General features: G+C 37.9%; 2 protein-coding genes and 1 non-coding gene across 3 annotated transcripts; 2 read left to right on the top strand and 1 right to left on the bottom strand.

The window, feature by feature from the left end:
* Window positions 1-4795: 4795 nt before the first annotated feature.
* On the bottom strand, window positions 4796-16033 carry LOC131780278 (CWF19-like protein 1). The gene is made up of 18 exons (XM_059096898.2): window positions 15927-16033; window positions 15335-15419; window positions 14637-14721; window positions 14245-14355; window positions 13461-13540; window positions 13014-13145; window positions 12415-12533; window positions 11605-11689; window positions 11051-11200; window positions 10460-10547; window positions 9718-9768; window positions 9289-9368; window positions 8927-9019; window positions 8400-8422; window positions 8208-8301; window positions 7836-7949; window positions 6558-6655; window positions 4796-5988 (listed from the first exon to the last, which is right to left on the bottom strand). The coding sequence occupies exons 1-18, from the start codon at window positions 15944-15946 to the stop codon at window positions 5847-5849; spliced, it is 1650 nt and encodes a 549-aa protein (XP_058952881.2). The 5' UTR covers window positions 15947-16033; the 3' UTR covers window positions 4796-5846.
* Trnal-caa (transfer RNA leucine (anticodon CAA)) lies at window positions 7988-8106 on the top strand. The gene is made up of 2 exons: window positions 7988-8025; window positions 8061-8106. It is a non-coding gene; the product is annotated as a tRNA-Leu (tRNA).
* A 61-nt stretch (window positions 16034-16094) lies between the features above and the next one.
* Window positions 16095-18863, top strand: LOC131780272 (small ribosomal subunit protein uS17). Its single transcript, XM_059096892.2, has 4 exons — window positions 16095-16129; window positions 17181-17309; window positions 17688-17893; window positions 18691-18863. The coding sequence occupies exons 1-4, from the start codon at window positions 16118-16120 to the stop codon at window positions 18818-18820; spliced, it is 477 nt and encodes a 158-aa protein (XP_058952875.1). The 5' UTR covers window positions 16095-16117; the 3' UTR covers window positions 18821-18863.
* The last annotated feature ends 2045 nt before the right edge of the window (window positions 18864-20908 follow it).

The raw sequence follows: 20908 nt of genomic DNA, 5'->3' as shown, positions 1-20908 counted from the left end.
CCAAGCAGTGGTCAACGGGTAAATATCAAGAACAGGGATTCCTGCCTTACACATAGCGTCTGTAGCATAAGTATGGAACAGCTGATTCCTCTGAATCGTAGACAAAGTAGGCAAGCAAGGAAGAGATGAGACAAATTAGGCAAAATGTTATAAACAAATTTGAAACATTAATAGTTTGTTTACTTAACAGACATTGTCGCAATCCTCAGTCCCATGATTTTTTCAGTTGTTATGGCAAAGTTTTGGATGTCTAGTGTCAGTTAGCATTCTATCACAAAGTCCTCTGGAAGACGAAATTGAAACAAATGGGAAAAAAAATTGGGGCGCACATGCCAACCATCCATCGTTTTACATGCCAAGCATTCACTGACGCAGTCGTCTTGAATGTGTATCCCCAGTTTAGAGACCGGTCATTGTATACAACCTGGAGTGAGTGGGGGGAGGAGTTCGGAAGATTTTGGTCACGGTGTCACGGTAAATATTTACCTGATATCCCCCAGACGGGTTTTAAATATTCTTATGATTCCCCTCTCATTGCCACTTAATTGGCGATCAATTTTCTGTGGTATCCCCCCCCTTTTATACTATGTTGACGATTACTGATCCCCATTAAGTCCCCCCCCGGATAAATGAAGATTTCGAATGCTGGTCTCCGTACATTACAAAGTTTTCTGATGAGTGTTTTTTTCAGTACGTTTGCTTGACCCGCGCGCGTACTAATACGTCCTTTCACTGGTCAGAAAAATAGTCCTGATCATGTTTGCGATTAAGGCATATGATGTTTCAACTTGTATTATTACCTGATTGGTAAAGAATCTCCATTCGGTATAGTTCACTTGCGGGAAACAGTCTTTAAAACGCTCCGCCTCTACAGCCGCGTTACTTCGCCAAATGGAAAGTGCCCGGCTACTCAACGCGCCTTCATTCTCAGTACCAGTGTCTCTCCTTAGTATCTCGATAATGCTATCACTCAGCATTTGGTAAGCTGTAAAGTTCAGCGATAGTGAGTAATGTATACCGACGATAAAAAAGGAAACGCTTTGATACCCTGTCATGTTAAGGCTGTCCAAGACTTTTTGGATCTCCTCAAGGACAATAGTCTGGTTGAAATCTCTATCATTGCTTCCTTTCCAGGAGACCTGCAAAGATACACAACGGGCGCTCTCGTCATCCTTTTTAATGCTTCATAAAACCAAGAGATAAAACTTCAAAAGAATATGAGAACAAATATCTGTCATGGAAACGTAAAAAAAATCTTACCAACAGAGAGATTAGCTGACAAAAATGCCGTGACATAATTTAATAATTTGTTTCTCATCTAAATCTACTTCGGCTAATCAAAATCACTACAAAATTTTCGAACATGATTGGTTATCACCAGCCCGATTTGAGCACTAGTAGGAAAGTATGGGCGTCAAGCTTATAATTGAACTGTGTAATTCGACAGTCTGTATATCATGCATCTGTTATTGGACAGTACCCGTCGTGTGCGTACGCTGTTGTCAAGAATATCGTCGAGTTAACTGTTGTTTTTTTATGAAAAGTAAGGGCTAGTTTTGACTAAGAGGGAACAAAATTTCGTGGCGTCCAGTTCTACCTGTAATTATACTCGTAATAAACAAGTCGACTCCCGCTTAGCGGTCGTCCGTTTTCGTGAATCATTCAAAGGATCTCAGACCAAGTTGGATCCCACCCAGTCCATTACCATCACTAATTTCAAATTTGCAAAAATAATGTTCCTAAGGTAGATACTGTTTCATTAACGAAACAAACAAAGTAAACAAAAAAGTCGAAAGCAGAAAATAGAACCTAGTTTAAATGTATTATCAACTACAAGTTGGTAATAAACAACCAAAAAAACTGGTTATACGCCCAATTAGAGTGATGTTTTTGCCCTATCTTCTAAACGAAGAGAGTGTTTCGGTGTCAATTTTAGTTTCATTATTTAGTTCGTCCAACTTTTTCGAGGTTCTGTGTCAACAGGATTGATCCTCTTATCAGGGTCTGTTCTGTTTTTTGAAGAGGACTCACGCTGTGTCCAAGCCATTTTGTCATGACAGCGTCCCGACAATACTTCCCAGTCCATACTCGACCGCTGAAGTCGGCATCAGTCAGTGAAAAAACTTTCACGGTCACTTGATGAACGTGTTAATCTATCAGCTGTTAATCGATCAAGTGGTAACTGATCATGTGTTAACTGATCTTGGCTAAAGTCGGCTAGTTTCACGAGGCGTAAGAATTCAAGTTTAAAAAATTCACGGACAATAATTGCTATTAAAACAAACAGGGACAGTAAGAACAGCTTCTGTACTTTACGAAACATCATCTCTGGTTACTAGCTGTGAAAATAAAAGGAAAAGAAAATATGAACAACGTTTTAACAAAATGTTTGACTCAAATCAGAGAATTAGCCACTTCTCCACGCGTTAGATGCACACAATGTAAGAGCATTGCATCGGCAAATTTATCGGAACCAGCATTTCTTTGATCGCTGGAAAGAGCGTTTAGCTAAGAGAGCTAGGGAGAGGTCTGTGAAGGGTCCAGTGCTGATAATGGATGCCAGAACCCACAGCCAACTCTCCTCGACTCGCTCTAAATCTTTCCACGGGCGGGGAAGCGTCTTGCAGCGCTACTCGGTCGCTATTTACTTCAATTCTCCTCTCGTGAACATGGGCCGATTTGACACTTCGGCAGAACTGTCCAAAAAAAGTGCTTAAGGCTGATAATTATAAATTGACCGAAACCCGGTTTGTCCTTCTGTACTAACACGAGGTTTGCTTTGAGACTGACTCGCGTCAGCCTTTAACCCATTACATCCTAAGAGTGATAAGCATCTAATTTCTCCTTGCTGTATCACCCCTGAATCACATATCAAGGTCACGAGAATAAAGAAAATGATCACTGACTAAAGAAGCTCTTGATTGTTAAACAAATTCTCCTTGTCATCACCTTAGGAAATATATTGAGAACGGTATGCAGAATATGCATTCTGATGTTGTGGTGTAAAGGGTTAAAGAACTGATCAAAGACCTAAACATCAAGGGGACAAATCGCAGATATGCCAAGTCCAGTACAACAAAATGGTGGTTCGTGATTAGTTCAAACTGGTTAAATTAAAAAGGAGAAGCGATTCAGACAATGTTATTGGAGAGAACGTACCTACCCTGAATAGCTTGTCCATACGAAAATTTGAATGAGTTTTATACCCAACCAGATTTCTACAAGGTATACCCTGGAAGAGGGACTGGCCTGGTTTAACTTCTTTTCTTCATATAAACGCTTACAAACATTTGACAGCAGAGGGGATTCTCCTAGCCGTAATTCAACTCGGATGATAATTAAAGAAGTCGAGGTTTTGTCAAGAGTCGCTTAATATAGGTTAACTTATGGAAGCAACTGACCGATGACCATTTATGGGTTAAACACTCGCTTGTGCAGTGAATATAAATTGATAAATGAGCGACACTCCCAGACATATCGGTAGGGACACTTCTTCAGAGGAACGACGGCTACGATCTTCTCTCGCCCCTTCCCTTTTGCCAAAGTTGTTAATTCCAAATGCTTCTATGCCGTCTTAAAGCCCAACATTGAGAGGGACACATGAGGCAGCAAGTCTTCAACACAAATGAGTCCGGGAGTGTAGATTTGAATTACTTCCAATACGTAGTCCCCCGGCATATCAGATGCCTGAAGCTAACTTTATTCAAAGCAAAACAATCGCGAACAGCCCTCACAAAACTTAAACACATGTAGGCAAAGAAACATCATTATCCAGCGACATATTTTGAAATGGCATGACAAAACTTGGAATATGATTCCTTCAATCATTTTTTCTTGGAATTTCTCACCTGGACAGCGCCAATCTTTTGCAGTGCTGCTTTTCCTCAATGCTCTTCCGTGCTATTTTTACATTCGGTTGCTGCGCGTTGTTGCCTGTCTGACAATAATTCATTTGTGCTAAGACTGTTGTTAGTTAATCTTAATCAATATTGACAAACTTCTTTCATGTGCTGTGATAATTCAAACCCTAACACGTCAACACTATCAGAAAATTTAAAGTTAATCTCAAAACGTGCGCGGGTTAATGAGGAAAATACTACTTTTAAAAAGGTGCAATAAATTATCGGTGACAAATTTCCCGTAAGACGTAAACCCCTTAGCGACCTTTTCGCAGTGAACAGCTTGACCGAAAAAATCCGAGGTGCTATCCTCCCGAGCTATTTTTACATTCGGTTATTGTGCGCGCGCGTTGTTGCCTGTCTGACAATAATTCATAAGTACCATGACTGTTGTCAGTTATTCTTTATTGATATTGACAAATTTCTTTTCATGTGCGGCGATACTCCAAACCCTAACAGGTCAACACTTTCATAAAATTTAGAGTAAATCTCAAAACGTGCGCGGGTTATTTAAAATAATACTATCTTCAAAAAGTCGAAAAATCATCGGGGTCAAATTTCCCATAAGACGCAATCTCCTTAGAGACCTTTTCGCGGTAACCCTAAACGAAAAAATCCTATTTTTTTGCGCTCGCATTTAATTGCTTTGGTTTTTGTATGCAGATTTCACGTCAATCTCTCATCACGAAACATTAAAATGAAGAAAAAGCGTTTGGTTTGAAACCAAAGTAAAGCTAGACCCCAAAGGCGCACGAACTATTAATTTCCTGATTGAAAATGAAAAAAAAAACATATCCTGCCGTGAGTGAAAAGGGTTTTTGGAAAAGAAAAAGGTTCACTTTTCCGCGAACCGCCATTTCGTCTGTTGTGAACGTCAGAGGATCTACCAGATCACTGGTTGGCGGCTCATAGCGTGGGCCCAGTGTTAGCGTAATTCTTAAAGAAAATTGACCGCTTAGGAAGTCAATTTTTCTAGATACCAATCCCAAAATGACGACCAAAATCAAATTCATCTGTCTTACCTCATTTTTAACGCTTCTTCTATTCTAATATTAAACAAAATATCAACAACCGAACAACAACAACAAAAACAGACAAATAGGAAAATAATATTTATCCTTTAGTCGCCGAATGAAGTCACCAGGGCCGAATCCGCCTCTCTTGATACGCTCACTGTCATTTGTCATTATAGACCTACTGGCTCCAAACTGCATTGAAAGAACAACAGCAAGGAAAGAAAATATCCTCACGGGTGAGCTGTATTTACCGAAATTAATGAAAAGACACCTGAAAAGATCCAAGGCTCGACAGGATTCACGGCCTTGTCTCCTGAACACTTGTAGGACCTTACTACCACAGGTTAGAGGCGAGGTACATTTTAGCGGGTAGTTCGTTTCATGAAAAGAATCTGATCATTTATTTTATCAAATTATAAAGAAGACCGGTCACGAAGCGTTATTGTTTTTTTTTTTTTTTTTTCTGTTTTAAAGATAATGACGACTTATCTCTTGAAATATTTCGTCCATTTCATATAAACATAAATTATCGCGATCTAACTATCGGGAATTTACCATCATCTCTACAGTTATCTGACCATACAGGTTGTATAAAGGGAATAGGTTTCTAAAGAAACTTCGGTGCTACGTCGGAGGGAGAGTATAAAAGGGTAATTTAGTATAATCAACTGAGCTGATAACGTAAATTGACCACCGTAAAGAGCTTTAAATCTGACGCTTTTTTATGGTGGCCAATTTACGTTATCAACTCAGTCAATAATACTAGATTACTCTGCCGTACAGCTTGTAGTCTCGAACATCGTAAATCCGTCGTTTCTTTGTAAAGCATTTCCTGGAAACCCTAATGTTTGGGTCTGGATTGTTTGGGTCTGGATTGTATGAAAGCATGCCCAGCCTCATCAGCAATTCCTTTTTCGATTTTATCTTTTGCCTATTCCAAGTTAAAATCGTAAGGTTGGAATTTCTTTCTAAAGACGGCTGCCATCCTTGTCTCCTCGTCCTTAGAAACTTTACAAGCTTTCCAGTCCACTCTGTCGGGCATGTTGAGAAGAGCGGGACTGGCGGCAACTTCCCTGTTCAAGGAACGAAAGACACATCAGATCAATAGGTTCTACACCAATCCAAGGGCGTAGTAAAGAAAACAAACGCACGCTAATTTTGTCTTCGACAATCCAAAGAAAATTGTCCTATATTTAACAAACAAGAGACGGAGATAAAGCCAAACAACACTGTCAGAATTTATAAAATAATTTCCCTCTAAAAAGCCACAGTCGATACGATTATGATGGTTTTATGCTTTCCATTTATTAAACCCATTAATGAACCCTAAGAGAGACCAGTATTTAATTTCTCCTTACAGTAATATTTTTGAATTATTTATGAAGATCATGAAAAGAAAGGAAATGATTGCCAACCAAATAAGCTTTGATTGTTAAACAAATTCTCTTGGGCAGTACAAACCGATTTGTGTAGATAATAGTATGGAGAATGAGGATACTGATGTCAGGGCATTGTTAATTAATATTGTATATCGCACTTTACACAGGTCTGAAAATCTCTAGTAACCTTCTCAAAGATTATGTCCCTGATGCTTACATCGAACGTAGGAATTAATTACTGAGATATTGTATGATAAAGCTACCTTCCAAACTGTAGAGGCATCTTCAAAGATACTCTGTGAAGCAATTTCTCTTCGTTGTCGAATTCTACCACAAAATAGGGCGCTCCAACTGGTACGATCTGCAACAAAATAAGTAAACACAAAATTAAAGAATTTACAAAAAACAGCAATACAAACAAATTGATCGATGACAAAGCCAACTAAAAAATAAAACGAGCCCACAAGACTCGTCAGTTGTGAACCCTTTGCACCCAAAGATCCGTACACATTTTCTCTACACTGCTCTTCATATATTGTCTAAGGTGCTGACAAAGAGAATTTGTTTAACAATCAAGAGGTTTATTAGTTGGTGATCATTTCCTTTATTCTCATAACCTTAAAGTTTGATTCAGGGGTGATATTGTGAGGAGAAATTAGATGCTGGTCACTCTCAGGGGTCAAAGGGTTGATAACATCTTACGTTCGATTTTGAAGTAGCTGCCGTTCACCCATGCACCGCCATAAGGATTCATATGTAACTTTACCTCACAATGCCGACACATCGTGTACTAAAAACCGACCTTTATGCTTCTGATTTGGCGGGTGCTATATTGATATAGCGCCAAATTCTCGCTCTTAATCCGGAAAAGTGGATAACACTAGCACAATCTGTCGCTCACACTTATGATGTGGCTTCGAAGCTAAATTGATATTCGTACTCAAACAGTCACTGGGAGGCATGAGTTCGAATCCCGTCAAACATCAATTTCGAGCTTCTTTTGAGCAGTTCCTAATCCTGAAGCTTTTCTACGAGGATTTCTTTGCTTCACATAAGTCTCATTAAACTGTGGTTAACTTTTTATCTGTTAAGTTTTCGAATTATTGTTACAGTAACTTGTATTTTTGTTGTCGTGCACTGTGTACTCCGCTAGTTCACAAAATTCTCCATCCCACCCAGGCAAGGTTTAATTCCCCACACCCAAGGCACAGACGACAGTCAAATGCCCGTGGATTGCCGAAGAGAGGGAGGGGAGGTTTGAAAGTTCGAATTGATCGGGGCATTATCATCATCATAATTTCATTGCAGCTGTTTTTGTTGTTGCTGATGTCGTTCAAGTTATCATTTTCATAGATTATCATAATTATCGTTATTATTACCATTATTGTTGTTATTATTGCTCATGTTACTTTAATGTTGCACCTGTTTCCGGTGCTCTTCCTATTCCTTTGCTGGCTCCCAAGTCATTTTTGGGGTTCTGACCTGTGCCCTGTAGCTCCTCGTAAAAGAGCCTGTAAATTATCAAACAATAAACACATCACCTGACTAAGCTCTGTATTGGCAGGCACGTCCCTCATTGCAAGAGAATTGGAATCTCCGTGTTCTCTAAAAATGTCTTTTAACTCCTCAACATCTGTGGGAGGCACTGGTATAACCTATAGATAACAAATTAAATCTTTAAGATTTAGCGAATGTCAGGATGGCCGAGCGGTCTAAGGCGCCAGACTCAAGGATAATCTCCTTCCCAGTGCTAACTGGGCCGGGTCTTCTGGTCTCCAAATGGAGGCGTGGGTTCGAATCCCACTTCTGACACGAGCTTTTTTTTTTCTCGTTTTCTTTTTTTCTTTTTACGATTTACAGGTTACCTTTCGTGTTTTTCTTTCTGTTACTACGAGGATGATTACTAGTTTTACCTGAAGTTGAAGGTGCTGTGTGTAATAATTCCTTTCAAAAATTACACAGGATTTGCCTTCTTTGTGATACATTTTTCGAAGCGCTCTCTTGTACCTGCTTTAGTGTTAAAGAATTCGAACACTCTTTCACACAGGACAATCAAAGATCACAACTACAATAGATTCTTTCCCAACACGCTCTATAAAGGATATTTTTCAATTTCCATGAGAACGTCCTGTAATAAAACAAAAAAGGCTACTATCAGTTTTATCACACTCAGTGTTGAACTGCAATATTACAGTACAGCGTCGAACCGTTACTTTACCGGCGCTGTAAAATTAAGTCATAGTTCAGGAAAGAGTATATGATGGAACGTTAACGTCGTAGTTTGTGGTAAGTAACTCGCTTGCTGCTTCGGTGTTCCGTGGACATTCAATCACGAATAGGTTGTCCTTGTTGACGAAATTTGCGACTCACGATTAGCTACAGCCTTCTCAGCTAAATATCTAGGCTTTTTGGGCGGCGTAACCTTAGGGACAAGTCCTCATGGAAACTTAAAATCTGATTGCTCAATCTTTTTTTCAAAAGCTAAGTTATCGAAAACGTTCAAAAAAGGCTGCACCACCTTTTTCGTTGAGTAATTTCTTTTAGCTCATAATACTTGAAATTTCAAAAGCCTTTCATGCGTTGCTATATCTAAATCGTGGTTTGGAAACAGAAGTCAAAAGGTCTTTCCTACCTCTGTCAATTTAACTGTTGATTCGAAATGCGCGATGGGACAGATCAATACATGATCAGCTACCAGACCTCCTTTAGCCAATGCCACGTACGACTGATGACAAATGGAGAATCATATCAAAAGTTGAATTCATTTTGTTGGGGAAGGTACTTATGTTGATCATGGTCTAAAATGATATTTAACGTCTATTGAAGTGCTTTCCCGTTGTTTTACGTTATAGAACCACAGCACTTTGACAAACATTTTGTCTCGTAAGTCTCGTAAGTTTTCCAAGTTTCGCCTTTGAACGGACTTTTCTTGCACGTTATTCAAAATTTGTCACGTCAGAAATTCTGGTGAGACTTGAGCGGAAACATACTTACAGCGTCTCCCACACTGACAACCAAATGTTTCTCGACCTCAGGACTTCCCAGGCAGAACCAACAGGAACCTTTTAAGGGAGCTAAAGGAAAAAAAAAGTAAATATGGCCAAGCGTTCAAATCCAAAGCCAGGAGAAGTTCAAAGAACTTAGATCAACCTGACCTCAAGACTACAAAATGAGTCATGCGACGTTAGTCCCAAAAATCTCGTGCAAATAGATGAAAAATTGTTTCCTATATGGAGATGGGGGAATAGGGGAATGGGGGAGTTTGGGAGAATTCTCGAAATCAATCCCCGACTGCGCCTTGGGTCTGCGCAACTGTCTAGAAATCTAACAGCCCCCTTGCGTTTAGAAAAAGTTTAAGTCTTGTATTGCTCCAATACAGCATGTTCTTTCCTACATCGCAATAATCAAAGGGATCATACTTACGTGGTCCTTTACGTTGTCTTGGCTGTTTGTTGGAACCGCCTTCTTCGCCACCTGTAAAAATTTACGAGACTGGGGTAAATGACTGGAAAATTTAACAAATCGAAACTGTAAGCTATCCGAATTCCTAATGTAAGATCAAAGTACAAGCTAGGTTTGCGGAAAAATGGTTCGAGTATTAGTTAAGAATAAAGGGGTAAGTTTCTAAAGAAACTGTGGTGCTGCGTCGGTGGGAGAGTATAGCAGGTAATTTAGTGTTAACAACTGGGTTGAAAATGTAAATTAGCCACCGTAAAGGGTAAAAAAGCTGACGTTTCGAGCGTTAGCCCTTCGTCAGAGCGATTGGCGAAGGGCTAACGCTCGAAACGTCAGCTTTTTTACCCTTTACGGTGGCTAATTTACGTTTTCAACCCAGTTGTTAACACTAAATTACCTATTAGTTAAGAAGTTGCATTCCAATTGACTAAAAGGGAATTTACTGAGTTACAAACAAAATGTACGGGGGAAGCGAGTTGTCCAATGCTCAGCATTTGAGCAGTACGGCTTCGAGCCCTTGCGGGTTGCGGGGATATGGTGCTGGTGATACAAGTCAGTTCCAACGATCAGTCAACGAAACCTGGGGGAGGGAGGAGGGGGTGGGATAGAAGGGTTGAAGACTCCTAAGTGCCTCGTGCTTAGCAGAAATATCTGTTAATCTAAAAGGCCAGCTTGTGATTTAGAGCAGATTATATATATTTTCAGATACCATGATCCCTTCGTCGTTTTTGTCCAGGTCCCTCTGACTTCCCTGTGTTACTCATATCAAAAAAGAAGTTCTGACCTGTGGCACTGGCCTGCAATAAAACAAGTAGACACCATTTAGACTTAAGTCTTTTTGTATTAAAAAAATACAAAAAGATATCTTTTAAGAGTCTGTGAGCCAATAATCTACGGTGAAATTTACCAAAATACACCTAGACGTTTCTGAACTGTTATTCACGATGAACGCGAGGAAAATTTTGGTGAATTCCTCGTTCCCGTTAAGGACTGGAACCTGTGCCTCCAAGTTTCTAATTAGGCTCTACATGGAGGCACGGATTCGAATCCTGTCCGACCCTGAATTTTTTCTGGCTTCGTTTCAATTTATCATTATTACTGTTATTGCAGCTCGCCTCCTCACCTGTTTTTCATCCGCAGGTAAAAATATTGACATTAATTTTTTTATTACATTGTGTTAACGCACACTGCCGTACTTCATTACTAGAATATGCAACGACTAAATGTGACAAGTCCCTGAGGATTTTACACATTACAGTCTTACTTTTACTTAATTATCCAGGAAGGTTTGAGAGGTCACCTGAGACTGTAGATTTGTATTTTGGTCAGCTGTGTTCACATTGCTGCCACTTAACCTGTTATAAGGACACTCTGTGACATCTGGTGGCTGTTTGACAAGTTCGTTTTTATCCATGGATACCAAGGGCACGATATTGAACGCGTACATGTACTGCAAGGAATAAGAGAGCAGAGTGAACAGAATTGACACCCAGATATAGTGAATACCGTAAACAGCATGCATTTCTTTGGCTGGAAATCTGCGTTGTTCAAAATTGGTACAAGTCTTTGACTGAAAGTACATTTCGTACCCCAATGCTACCTTGCCCAAATGAATAACAATAAAACGATATATCACTTTATAATTTTTTTTAAAAAGGGAGGGGGAAGAAGAGGGGGGGAGGGGGGTGGTGGGGTGCTTTGTATAGAGGGAGTCATATGGAGGTGCTCACAGAATAGAAGTCTGTCTGTTTGTCTATTTGTTTGCTTGTTTGTTTTTTTAAATTGTTACTTGAACTACATGAACACCCGAACTATCAAAGGTGATTAAAGAAATGATTAAGTATTTTCATGTACCTTTTTCTTGTGTGGATTACCAGCTTGGGCAAGGGCAATAAAACGTGTCACGTGCTGTGCGGATTCTCTCAACACCCGATGATTCCTACAAAAAAAAATAACGTTTTCAGTAAATCACGAAAAATCTACACAGTTTTTAATTTTAAAAAGTTGTCAAAGGTATACTTTCGGAAAATCGATCTAACTTATTTGTCCTTCGCAATAATGTTAAGAAAGTAAAAGGATCGAAAAAGCCTAAATAAGCGGAGAGTTATTTCAAAAGAAGATAACTTTAAATACTTCAAGTTGAGTAGAAATGTACCATACACTGTTGTTAGAATATTTTGGTTTCAGACAAGTGGTAAAAATAACCACAAGTTTGGTGGGGGGGGGGGGGGGAAATAAAGATACCCCCGACCTTTCCCCTAGATCCACCACTGCAACTCCTTCTTTCTTGAGGAAGAGTACGCGTCGCCTGACGAGAGCAAACCGCGAATGCGAAGGAGACTTGAAACCGCTAAGCATTACGCCCAGTCGTAGAAAATACAGTGTGTCTCTGCCCAACCCAAAAGGGATCATTAGAAAATCAACCATGGAGTACAAATGAAGCTTACACTTTAACTTTTTTTTCCAAGAAAGGTTCGAGGAAAAAGCAGGAATTTCTAGTTAGAGGGGTTCAAGCCAAACCCCTTTTTGGCCAGTTCCATTTTCAGCAGTGTACTGGTAGAAGCGTATTACACGTTATTGATTTTAGGTAGATGGTAAAAGGTTTTCATTTGACATGTCACACAGGGTTATCACTTATGTGCTTGTCAAATACTCTTCTCTCACCTGTATGGAGGTCTCTCGTAATAGACTCCCTCATGACCAGTGAAATGATACCTGGGCCTTAACTGTTGTGCTAGTCTGGACACCAGTGCTGAACCATTTTTTTCAGGATCAACTCTCTCCTACAGATCATGACAACATGATCAAAAACTAATTCATGGCAAGTTAACCACATGTTAACCCCTTCACTAATAACATCTATTTTCCATGCAGATGTTCATGTAGATCACACATGATGTCTAAATGTGGTGAAAACAAAAAAGTAGCACATGAGGCACAACTGAGTATGTCACAGAAGTTCTAACTGCATTTTGACATATTCTGTGATCCATTGCTTTTAAGACCCATGGTAACATAGAGTCTATTTGTTTTATATAATATAATGATGGGAACATCATCTACACTGAATGCCTCTGTGCTCCAACAGATCATAAGCTAAAGATCATAAGTAAGAACCAATCAAAATGCATATGTTATGCAGCTTATTATATAATTAACAATAATAATAATAATAATAATAATAATAATAATAATAATAATAATAGTGACTGTGACAGAAGAGATTGTCTTAATAATGATGATGATGATAAGAGTATACTCACAGGCTGATTAGCAAAGTTTGACACTCCTTTTGGCCAAGATGATGAAATGAGGATGTCCAACCCTTTGAAGCTTTCATCTTGGCACTGAGACTCCAGTGACATAACATCATCCGCAATGAAATGACATCCTTCCTATATCAAAATTACAATTAATTCAATTAAAATTTCTTTCAAATGTAATAAATATGAGGGAAAACACAGCTTAAAGAATGTACATGTAAATAATGTATGAATCGGATAATAAATGGGAGGATCTTATAATGTAGGTAAATGTAATTATTTGTGAAATCGATGGGCCCTAATGAATATCACAAAAGACTCTCAGGCTTCCTGACCAGCTTTTTTCCAAGGGCAAGAATAAATTACAGTGCACATCTACTCCCTGGAAGTGCATAGTGTAAGGCTAATATTTTTACAACTTAATGGTTTCTACAGAATGCAATGTACCTCAGGGGCTTCAGATTTTTCCAGTCCACTCAGATATGCAATTTGCAAACCTGATTTTGTTTTCAAGATCCCTTTCCTACCTGAAGAAATACAAGCCATGATACATTTGTTGTAAGAAAGATGGCATTTATATCAGTTTTTTAAAAACCAATTGTGACTCAATGAATAGCAGTTCTTGAAAGGCTATTAACATCACTGCATAACTTTCTCTAAGATTTCATAAAGAAAATAATAACATACACATGTAACATAATTTTATACTAAGTAGTCACAGCACACATACATCTGTGACTTAAAAGAAGAGAAGAACTTTCACAATCCTAGTACAGATGTAGTGTAATCATGATAAGTTAACACAGTGAAAAACTACTAATAATTTACACTATGCGTGTACAGTTAACCACTCATGTATACATTAACAAAAAATGCAAATAAAACATACAAATATTGCATGCAATTGTGAATAACAAAATTTTATGTAAAAAAATTACATGTGCATGCACAAGCTTGAGACATCTGCCTCATTAGGTATGTATGAGTTAGTCCTTTTGTTTTTCGATTGTTGGCGGCTTATCATTTTAAAGAATACTCTACAATGTAATAGCAATAAAACACTACACCACTACCAACCACAGGCAAACTTGTTCGTTTCAATCACCGTTTGAACTGACCTTCTCAATATGCTGTTACCAATGCAACTTTGTAATTGGAATATATAAATAATTTAACATTTTCCAACACACAATTCCTTTATGTGTAGCCAGTGCTTCACATGAATTCTTACCTAGATATGTCACATTCTCACACAACTCTCCACCATTCTTGAGGGAAACAGAAGAGTAGTAGCTCACTTCATGCATTTCAGTAGGTCCAAGAAGAAAAGTAGGGATAGGAACTGAAATGAAGGGAAGGAGGAGTTGTGGTCATCATTACTACAGAGGTATGGCTTGATTATTCTTTACATTAAACTTTTAGTTTACATTGAATTCTCAAATTCAGTTTGAAATTACAATTTCAAACCAAGAAACTATTAAAGAGGACATGATCAACTATAAAGTAAAATTTTTATCGCAATGAATGGAATTTTTGTGAGCACTCTGTTCTTTACCATCCATTTCATGGTTATAACTATGTTTAACTGAATTCAGTCATTCAAATTATTAAAAAAAATTCCACCTGAATTGTTTCCTGCTAGATAACCTTCCCACTCTTTTTTAGATTCTTCACTTGATCCAAAGAAACTTCCAACACAAAGCAACATCTACATGAAAATGGAAAGAATCGTAATGGATTTGCATAATAATCAAGTCATAAATAATTGAGTTCAAGATAAAACATTTTTTGTTATTCTTTGGAGTGTATATTGAAAAATCTTTTTTTACCATTTCCCTTTTTGTACATAGTCAGGTATATTGGTGGCAAAATACAACATCAGAGCATGGAATCTGAAGGTCTGAGGTTCAATTCCTCATGGGGACTAAGAATTTTTTCTTTGTCTCACACTCGTGACAAGACGAAAAAAGGGGATTATTAGTTGATCCAATACCAAATTATCTGAACTAACATCATAAGAATTGTAAGGTAGACAGTATAGAGAATTATTGATGAGAATTCTTGAAAGTGGAAGGGTTAACTGCTTCCAAGTCCTATTCGGGTTCAAACCATTTGTTTTTGAGGCACAAAGAGAAACAAGAGAATCCAGAGAACAATTAAAATAGAAATGACAACCAGCAACCAATTGGATCCACATATCAAAACCTCAGCACAGCTTGTTAGCCTACAATTGAGGCCAATCTCCATCAAACAAAAAGCTGCCAAATGTCACAGAGATTTTGTCACCTAATCACTGAATATTGCCCCTTAAAATCATTTACCTCAAAATCCTTGTTTTTCTTGAGAATATTTCTCACCCTCTCAAACAGAGTGTTAAACTTTCCGCAAGCATCTCCACTGACAAGGCTATGAAGGGAAACAGATCCATAAGTGATTGATTTTTATTCAATTTTGCAACCATTACCAAAATCAAGCATCTCCGAGATCTAGTTGTCAAAAGCAAGGTTGACAACTCCTAACAATGTCACAATATTTTGATAATTATGTCAAACAACTCTTTACACCTCTAGTTGGCATTAGCATGCATATTCTCCCAACAATCCTCTTCAAAATTTTTCTGTGGCGCTGTGGCGTTAAACAATCATGAGCTTTTTCACTGGACAATAATTTCCTTTACTATGACCTTTATTGTTTAATGCCGACTACTAGCAAATCTAAAATTATACTCTTCTCATTCATTCATGCAAAGTAAGCTGTATATTCAAAAAAAGATACCATGAATTTCTTCTACGTGACCTTAACGTGACACTTCCTTGAATAAAAAAAATCGAATATTTGCGGAGGAAAATACATTTTCCATGTAAATTAAGTTGTAGCATTGATTAATTATGTTAAAAATCTTAGATTGCTCACATTTTGCGTGCTGTTGTCATGATGATAGTCTCAAAAGTGAAAGGACTAGTTGTCAATCCCACAAAAGAGTTCTTCGTTCACTTTTGCCGCCATCTTGGATTTCGTAGCCTCGCCTCCATGTGCACAAACAGCAAGGACAGCTGGGAAAATTCTTGAGACCACGTGGTTCTTCCTCTTTTTTTAGTGGCATCATGGCGGAACAGGTTTGTGTCGAACGATCTGGATTTCTTTTGCTTTAATCACGCCTTTAGATTATAGTTGAACGATTCTTGATATCAGAAACGTCGATTTTGTATTTCGGTTAACGTTTAAAAGCCTCATGATTAATTAAAACATCGTTTTTAGCTTTTTGTTCGTCTAAATAAGTAGAATATTTCATCGGCATGTGTGCTGTTTGATTAATTATGGCTATGTTTTGTATAAAGATCGCATAAAACGAAGTTTAGCTTCCCTCAATTGTTCTTATGTTTTTTGCACTATTAGGTTAGTTCTGTTTTTTCGTTCAAGTCGATTTGGGTTCTTTCCGGAATGAAGTTTCCTACGATATCAACACACATTTCGAAGGGTTTGAGAAAAACACATACATTCAAGTATAAATTTGCTCGAATTTGTTCTCTCTCTATAAGAAATCAAAAGTTGCCATTTTCAAATTCGGTTGTGTTTTCAAGAACATGTTTATTAAAGCCCGCACCAAGGTGAAGTTGTCCTATATGACTTAACTAATGCGAATAAAAGTTATATAAAATAAGTAAGCCAATTTGAGTTTTTGTAAGAACTATAGAAGCAGGAAAATATTATTTAGAGACAGGAGTACATCCTTAGCTCAGTGAACAAACTAACTCTGATTATACAAAATTTGAAGCGCGACATGGGCAATTGTGTGGTGAGTGCTAACAACCAGCTGAGGATGTCAGCGCTCCAAGTTACGACCACTGTGATACAAAAATACATTAGGTGACTAAAAGTCACTAATTGGCAATCAACAGATTTGGAAATAAAAATCAATAAATATATGGCTATTTGGTCAAATTCTCAAACGTACAAAGGCTGGTGACACAACATGAAGTGTGCTCCCATTGATATGATTTTTTTTGGCAACCATTTTACAGCTGAAGGTGACCAAAAGGGAACTTGGAGCCCTGGATGGAGAAAAAATATCCTAGTTGTTTGATGCTTTTGGTACTGGATGAACTCCTTTAGTTGACCTTATGTTTTTCATTTAATAAGTTTGTACCTTTTGATAATATTTTACAGACTGAGAGGGCCTATCAAAAGCAGGCACCAATTTTTCAAAATAAGAAACGTGTCTTGGGTCAACCTGGCAAGAAGAAGGAACTTCGATATGTGAGGAATGTTGGTCTGGGATTCAAAACTCCCAAAGATGTAAGTTCAGTTTACTTGTGGGTGCATGGGAAGTGAAGCCATCATTCCTTAGACTTGCTGCCAATAAACAGAAAAAGCTACTGTAGAGGAAGATTCTTTTTTTTTTCTGGTTTTTTTATTGTTTTCTCAGGGGTTACAAAATGCTTAAGATTCAAAATATTTCTGTGGAGTGATTCTGAGTAATTTTTTGTGTTCTCTCAAATTGTCTTTAATGAAGGGAAAACAATAATATCACCAGGGAAGTGCAAACAACATACTTGAAGTATTTATAAATACACTTTCATTCAAGACATAAAAACCTTGATGTGTATCAAATGTGAAGTTCCTTTAAATGAAAATTGTCTTTGATGACTGCAACAATTTCATAATTCTCGACAGGCCATTGAGGGAACTTACATTGACAAGAAGTGCCCCTTTACAGGAAATGTAAGCATCCGAGGTCGTATTCTGACGGGTATTGTTGCGAGCCAGAAAATGAAGCGCACAATTGTCATCAGGCGTGATTATCTGCATCACATCAAAAAGTACAACCGATTTGAGAAACGTCACAAGAATCTTTCAGCCCATTTATCACCTTGCTTCAGGTTTGTTTCACTTGTTTTTATAAAAACTATGATTAGCCATTAACCATACTGAGACATTTTCTTAAAGTTTCATTGCAAATTGATTTGCCAGGAAATAAGCCTACTGCTTGATCTTGCAGTGTCTTATCAAAGCTACCAATTACTGTTTTGGTATTTTAGAGACTTTTCATTGGATCTCAATATCATATCATAATTTGGATCCCAAAACCATATCATGTGTAAATTTTATACTTCACTGGGTTATTTAGTTAACTCATGACAATGTCATTAGAAATGTGCTGATCAGTAGAACTGTCAGTTTCTAAAAACGTACACTGTAGAATCTCATCTCACATGTTCGGTACATGTGGCTATGTGTACCAACACCCAGTCCTTGATACATCTTACCAATTTAATTGCTGTAATTGTAGACTCTGTGAATATAATGATTTTATTGTTTATTGTCATTTAAGGGTTGCTTGTGCTTGGGGGATGTTGTTAGAAACCCACTAGCTGTCAGACTATTTTTCACAAGCTTAATTATGAATTGTCTGGCTTTAAAATATTATCTCAAATACATTGTTCCTGAATGTCAAAAATTGCCCTCAGCGAGTTTTAAATGATAAATTTTTCTGGAAGAGCATGCCCTTAGATTTCCCCTTTTTGTAACAGGCCATGCTTACAATGCAAACATAAACTAGTTCAGCTGCCTACTCAACTCAGATCGTGCACTATCACATTTACTGATAAGAACCCTGTGACCTGCACTTGCTCTTTGCTGGTTTCTGTCTCAAGTGACTTATATTCTTTCCTGATAGGGACGTCAACCTCGGTGATGTGGTCACTGTTGGTCAGTGCCGTCCACTCAGTAAGACAGTACGTTTCAATGTACTGAAGGTCAGCAAAGGAAAAACAAGCAAGGACAAGAAACAATTTGAGAAATTCTAAATGTATGTTCCTTCTGCTAATAAAGTATTCTGATAAAAACTGATTTTTGTGTCAGATAATATTTATTTTGGTGTTGCAACATTTACTCCCTACTCTTTTCTTCGTAGTTCTACAAATCCTGTAGTTGTGATACCCATGGTGGCATGGCAGCCTCCTATGCAGACGTTGTCAGGCTGGTCACGTCCCGCAGTCATTTATTGGTGGGGACGAATGATTGCGTGACGTGACAAGCCACCATGGTTTCTCACGTACCACTTTCCTTCTCTACCTCACCGAGATACGTATTTGCTATTGGTCAAGGGAAGTCATTGGAAAATTTTTCTCCTGGGTTAGGGAATTCCACTTTGAGTCGAAGAAATCATGGAAAAGGGGGGGAATTTTTTCTAGGCTCTCTTCAAGGGGAAAGATGGTGGCACTTTCTGACACAAAAACTGGTCACAAATTTATGATAAATTTGTGACTAGTATGTAGTTTTTCCCTGTAATGCAAGTTCAGTTTGGTTTGTGAATGAATTCCCATTTTCATAATTTTTTGAGTTTCACATGTCCAGCTGCTACTAGATCTACAGTAGAAATGTTTATCAAAAGCATCCCTTCGAACTCCGGAGAGAGCTACATGAATTAATATGTTACGAAGCTATTTCATCCATTTTGAATGGAAATTTGATCCCGATAATCTTATCACAAAGGTCTCAGGTGACACTTAGCTTGAAGTGGTAAAAGAAAATTTAGCTATTTCTTAACCAGTGTTGACTTCATCAGCGCTCGTCGAAGACAAGTCATTTCGCTGCAAGCCTGACATTTTCAGGTGACAAATTTTTTTCTTTCAGATCATGTTTTAAACCTTTTGCCAACAACCATTTTGAACAATTTGACAATTCTACCAGAATATTTAAAAATGTACGTCAGTTGAGTCGAATGCCATATCTATTGCTTGTTATAGCTGTTCACAGTAGACTTTCAGGAAAACTGCTTCAAAATATCTTGTAATAATTTATCATTTATCTGCAAGGAGAATCAAAGCCGATCCAAAGCTGTTCCTGCGTCAAAATTTCCTGGCCAAATCAGGCTAGAAGAACAACCTCTCTCTTTCAGTTGATTCGGACGCCGAACTTATCACATACCTAATTAACGTTTCGAGCGCCAGAGAAACACATGTTGTAGATGATTAGTGACAAAATAAAAAAAAAACTGACGTTCACACTAAATTACTTCTCAAAATCTCGAAATATTTGGAAAATTTCAAATTTTGCGTGAAATACCTTCACTGACAGCATCGGTGTTATTAATGATGCTTTTAAAGTGCTAAGAAGCCTGGCAGACACAAAATTGAGGCAACTTTTTATTTGTTTTGAGAGATGAAGAAATCCTTCCTAACCCCTCGCCATCGTTTTTAGAATCTTTACAGAAACATTGAATAGATAAAGAAGATTTTTATCGTTGAACACCAGATAAAGCCATAGTGGTGTAACTGAACTTATTTACAGAGTTAGAGGGTCCTGAAATAAATACAATGAATTGTATTATCACAGCCAAAGATAATAAACTCAAAAGTGTAGGTATCTTAAACCTCGGTTTTAAAAAGCAGCCTTATATCTGCAGATTAAAACGTTCTAAAAGTTTTAATAGATGTTACATTAATCGACAAAAGGCCCCTCAAGGCTAATGAAACTGAGATCATTTCAAGTTTCTTTTCGAAACTTTTCCTCTTTTGAAAATCATGTACATGTACATTTATCAGGTTGACTAGGCGAATCAGATTTATCAGGTTGACTAGGCGAATCTCATTTTCTGGAAAAAGAAAATGAAGCATCGTGTATTCTCAGTATCTTTGAAATGAGTAAAACCTCGGCAACACAATAGAAGTTTTAGAACAAAATTTTGCCACTTTTGTAAAATCCACTGAATTCAAGAACCTGATACATCAATTTTAATTGACATTTAGGTCCACGGATAACAACTAGCTATTGTCATCCGGCGGGTACTAGAAAAGTGCCATAAAAACATCCCCTCAAATGTCGGACTGGAGGTTAATGGGTCCACAAGCAAAGACTCTGATCATGAGTCAGCCAATGTGTTTTCCATTTTA

The sequence above is a fragment of the Pocillopora verrucosa genome, chromosome 3, assembly GCF_036669915.1.
Source record: "Pocillopora verrucosa isolate sample1 chromosome 3, ASM3666991v2, whole genome shotgun sequence".
Taxonomy (NCBI): Eukaryota; Metazoa; Cnidaria; class Anthozoa; order Scleractinia; family Pocilloporidae; genus Pocillopora; species Pocillopora verrucosa.
The sequence above is the reverse complement of the archived record's forward strand: the minus strand, read 5'-3'. Positions and strand labels throughout refer to the sequence as shown.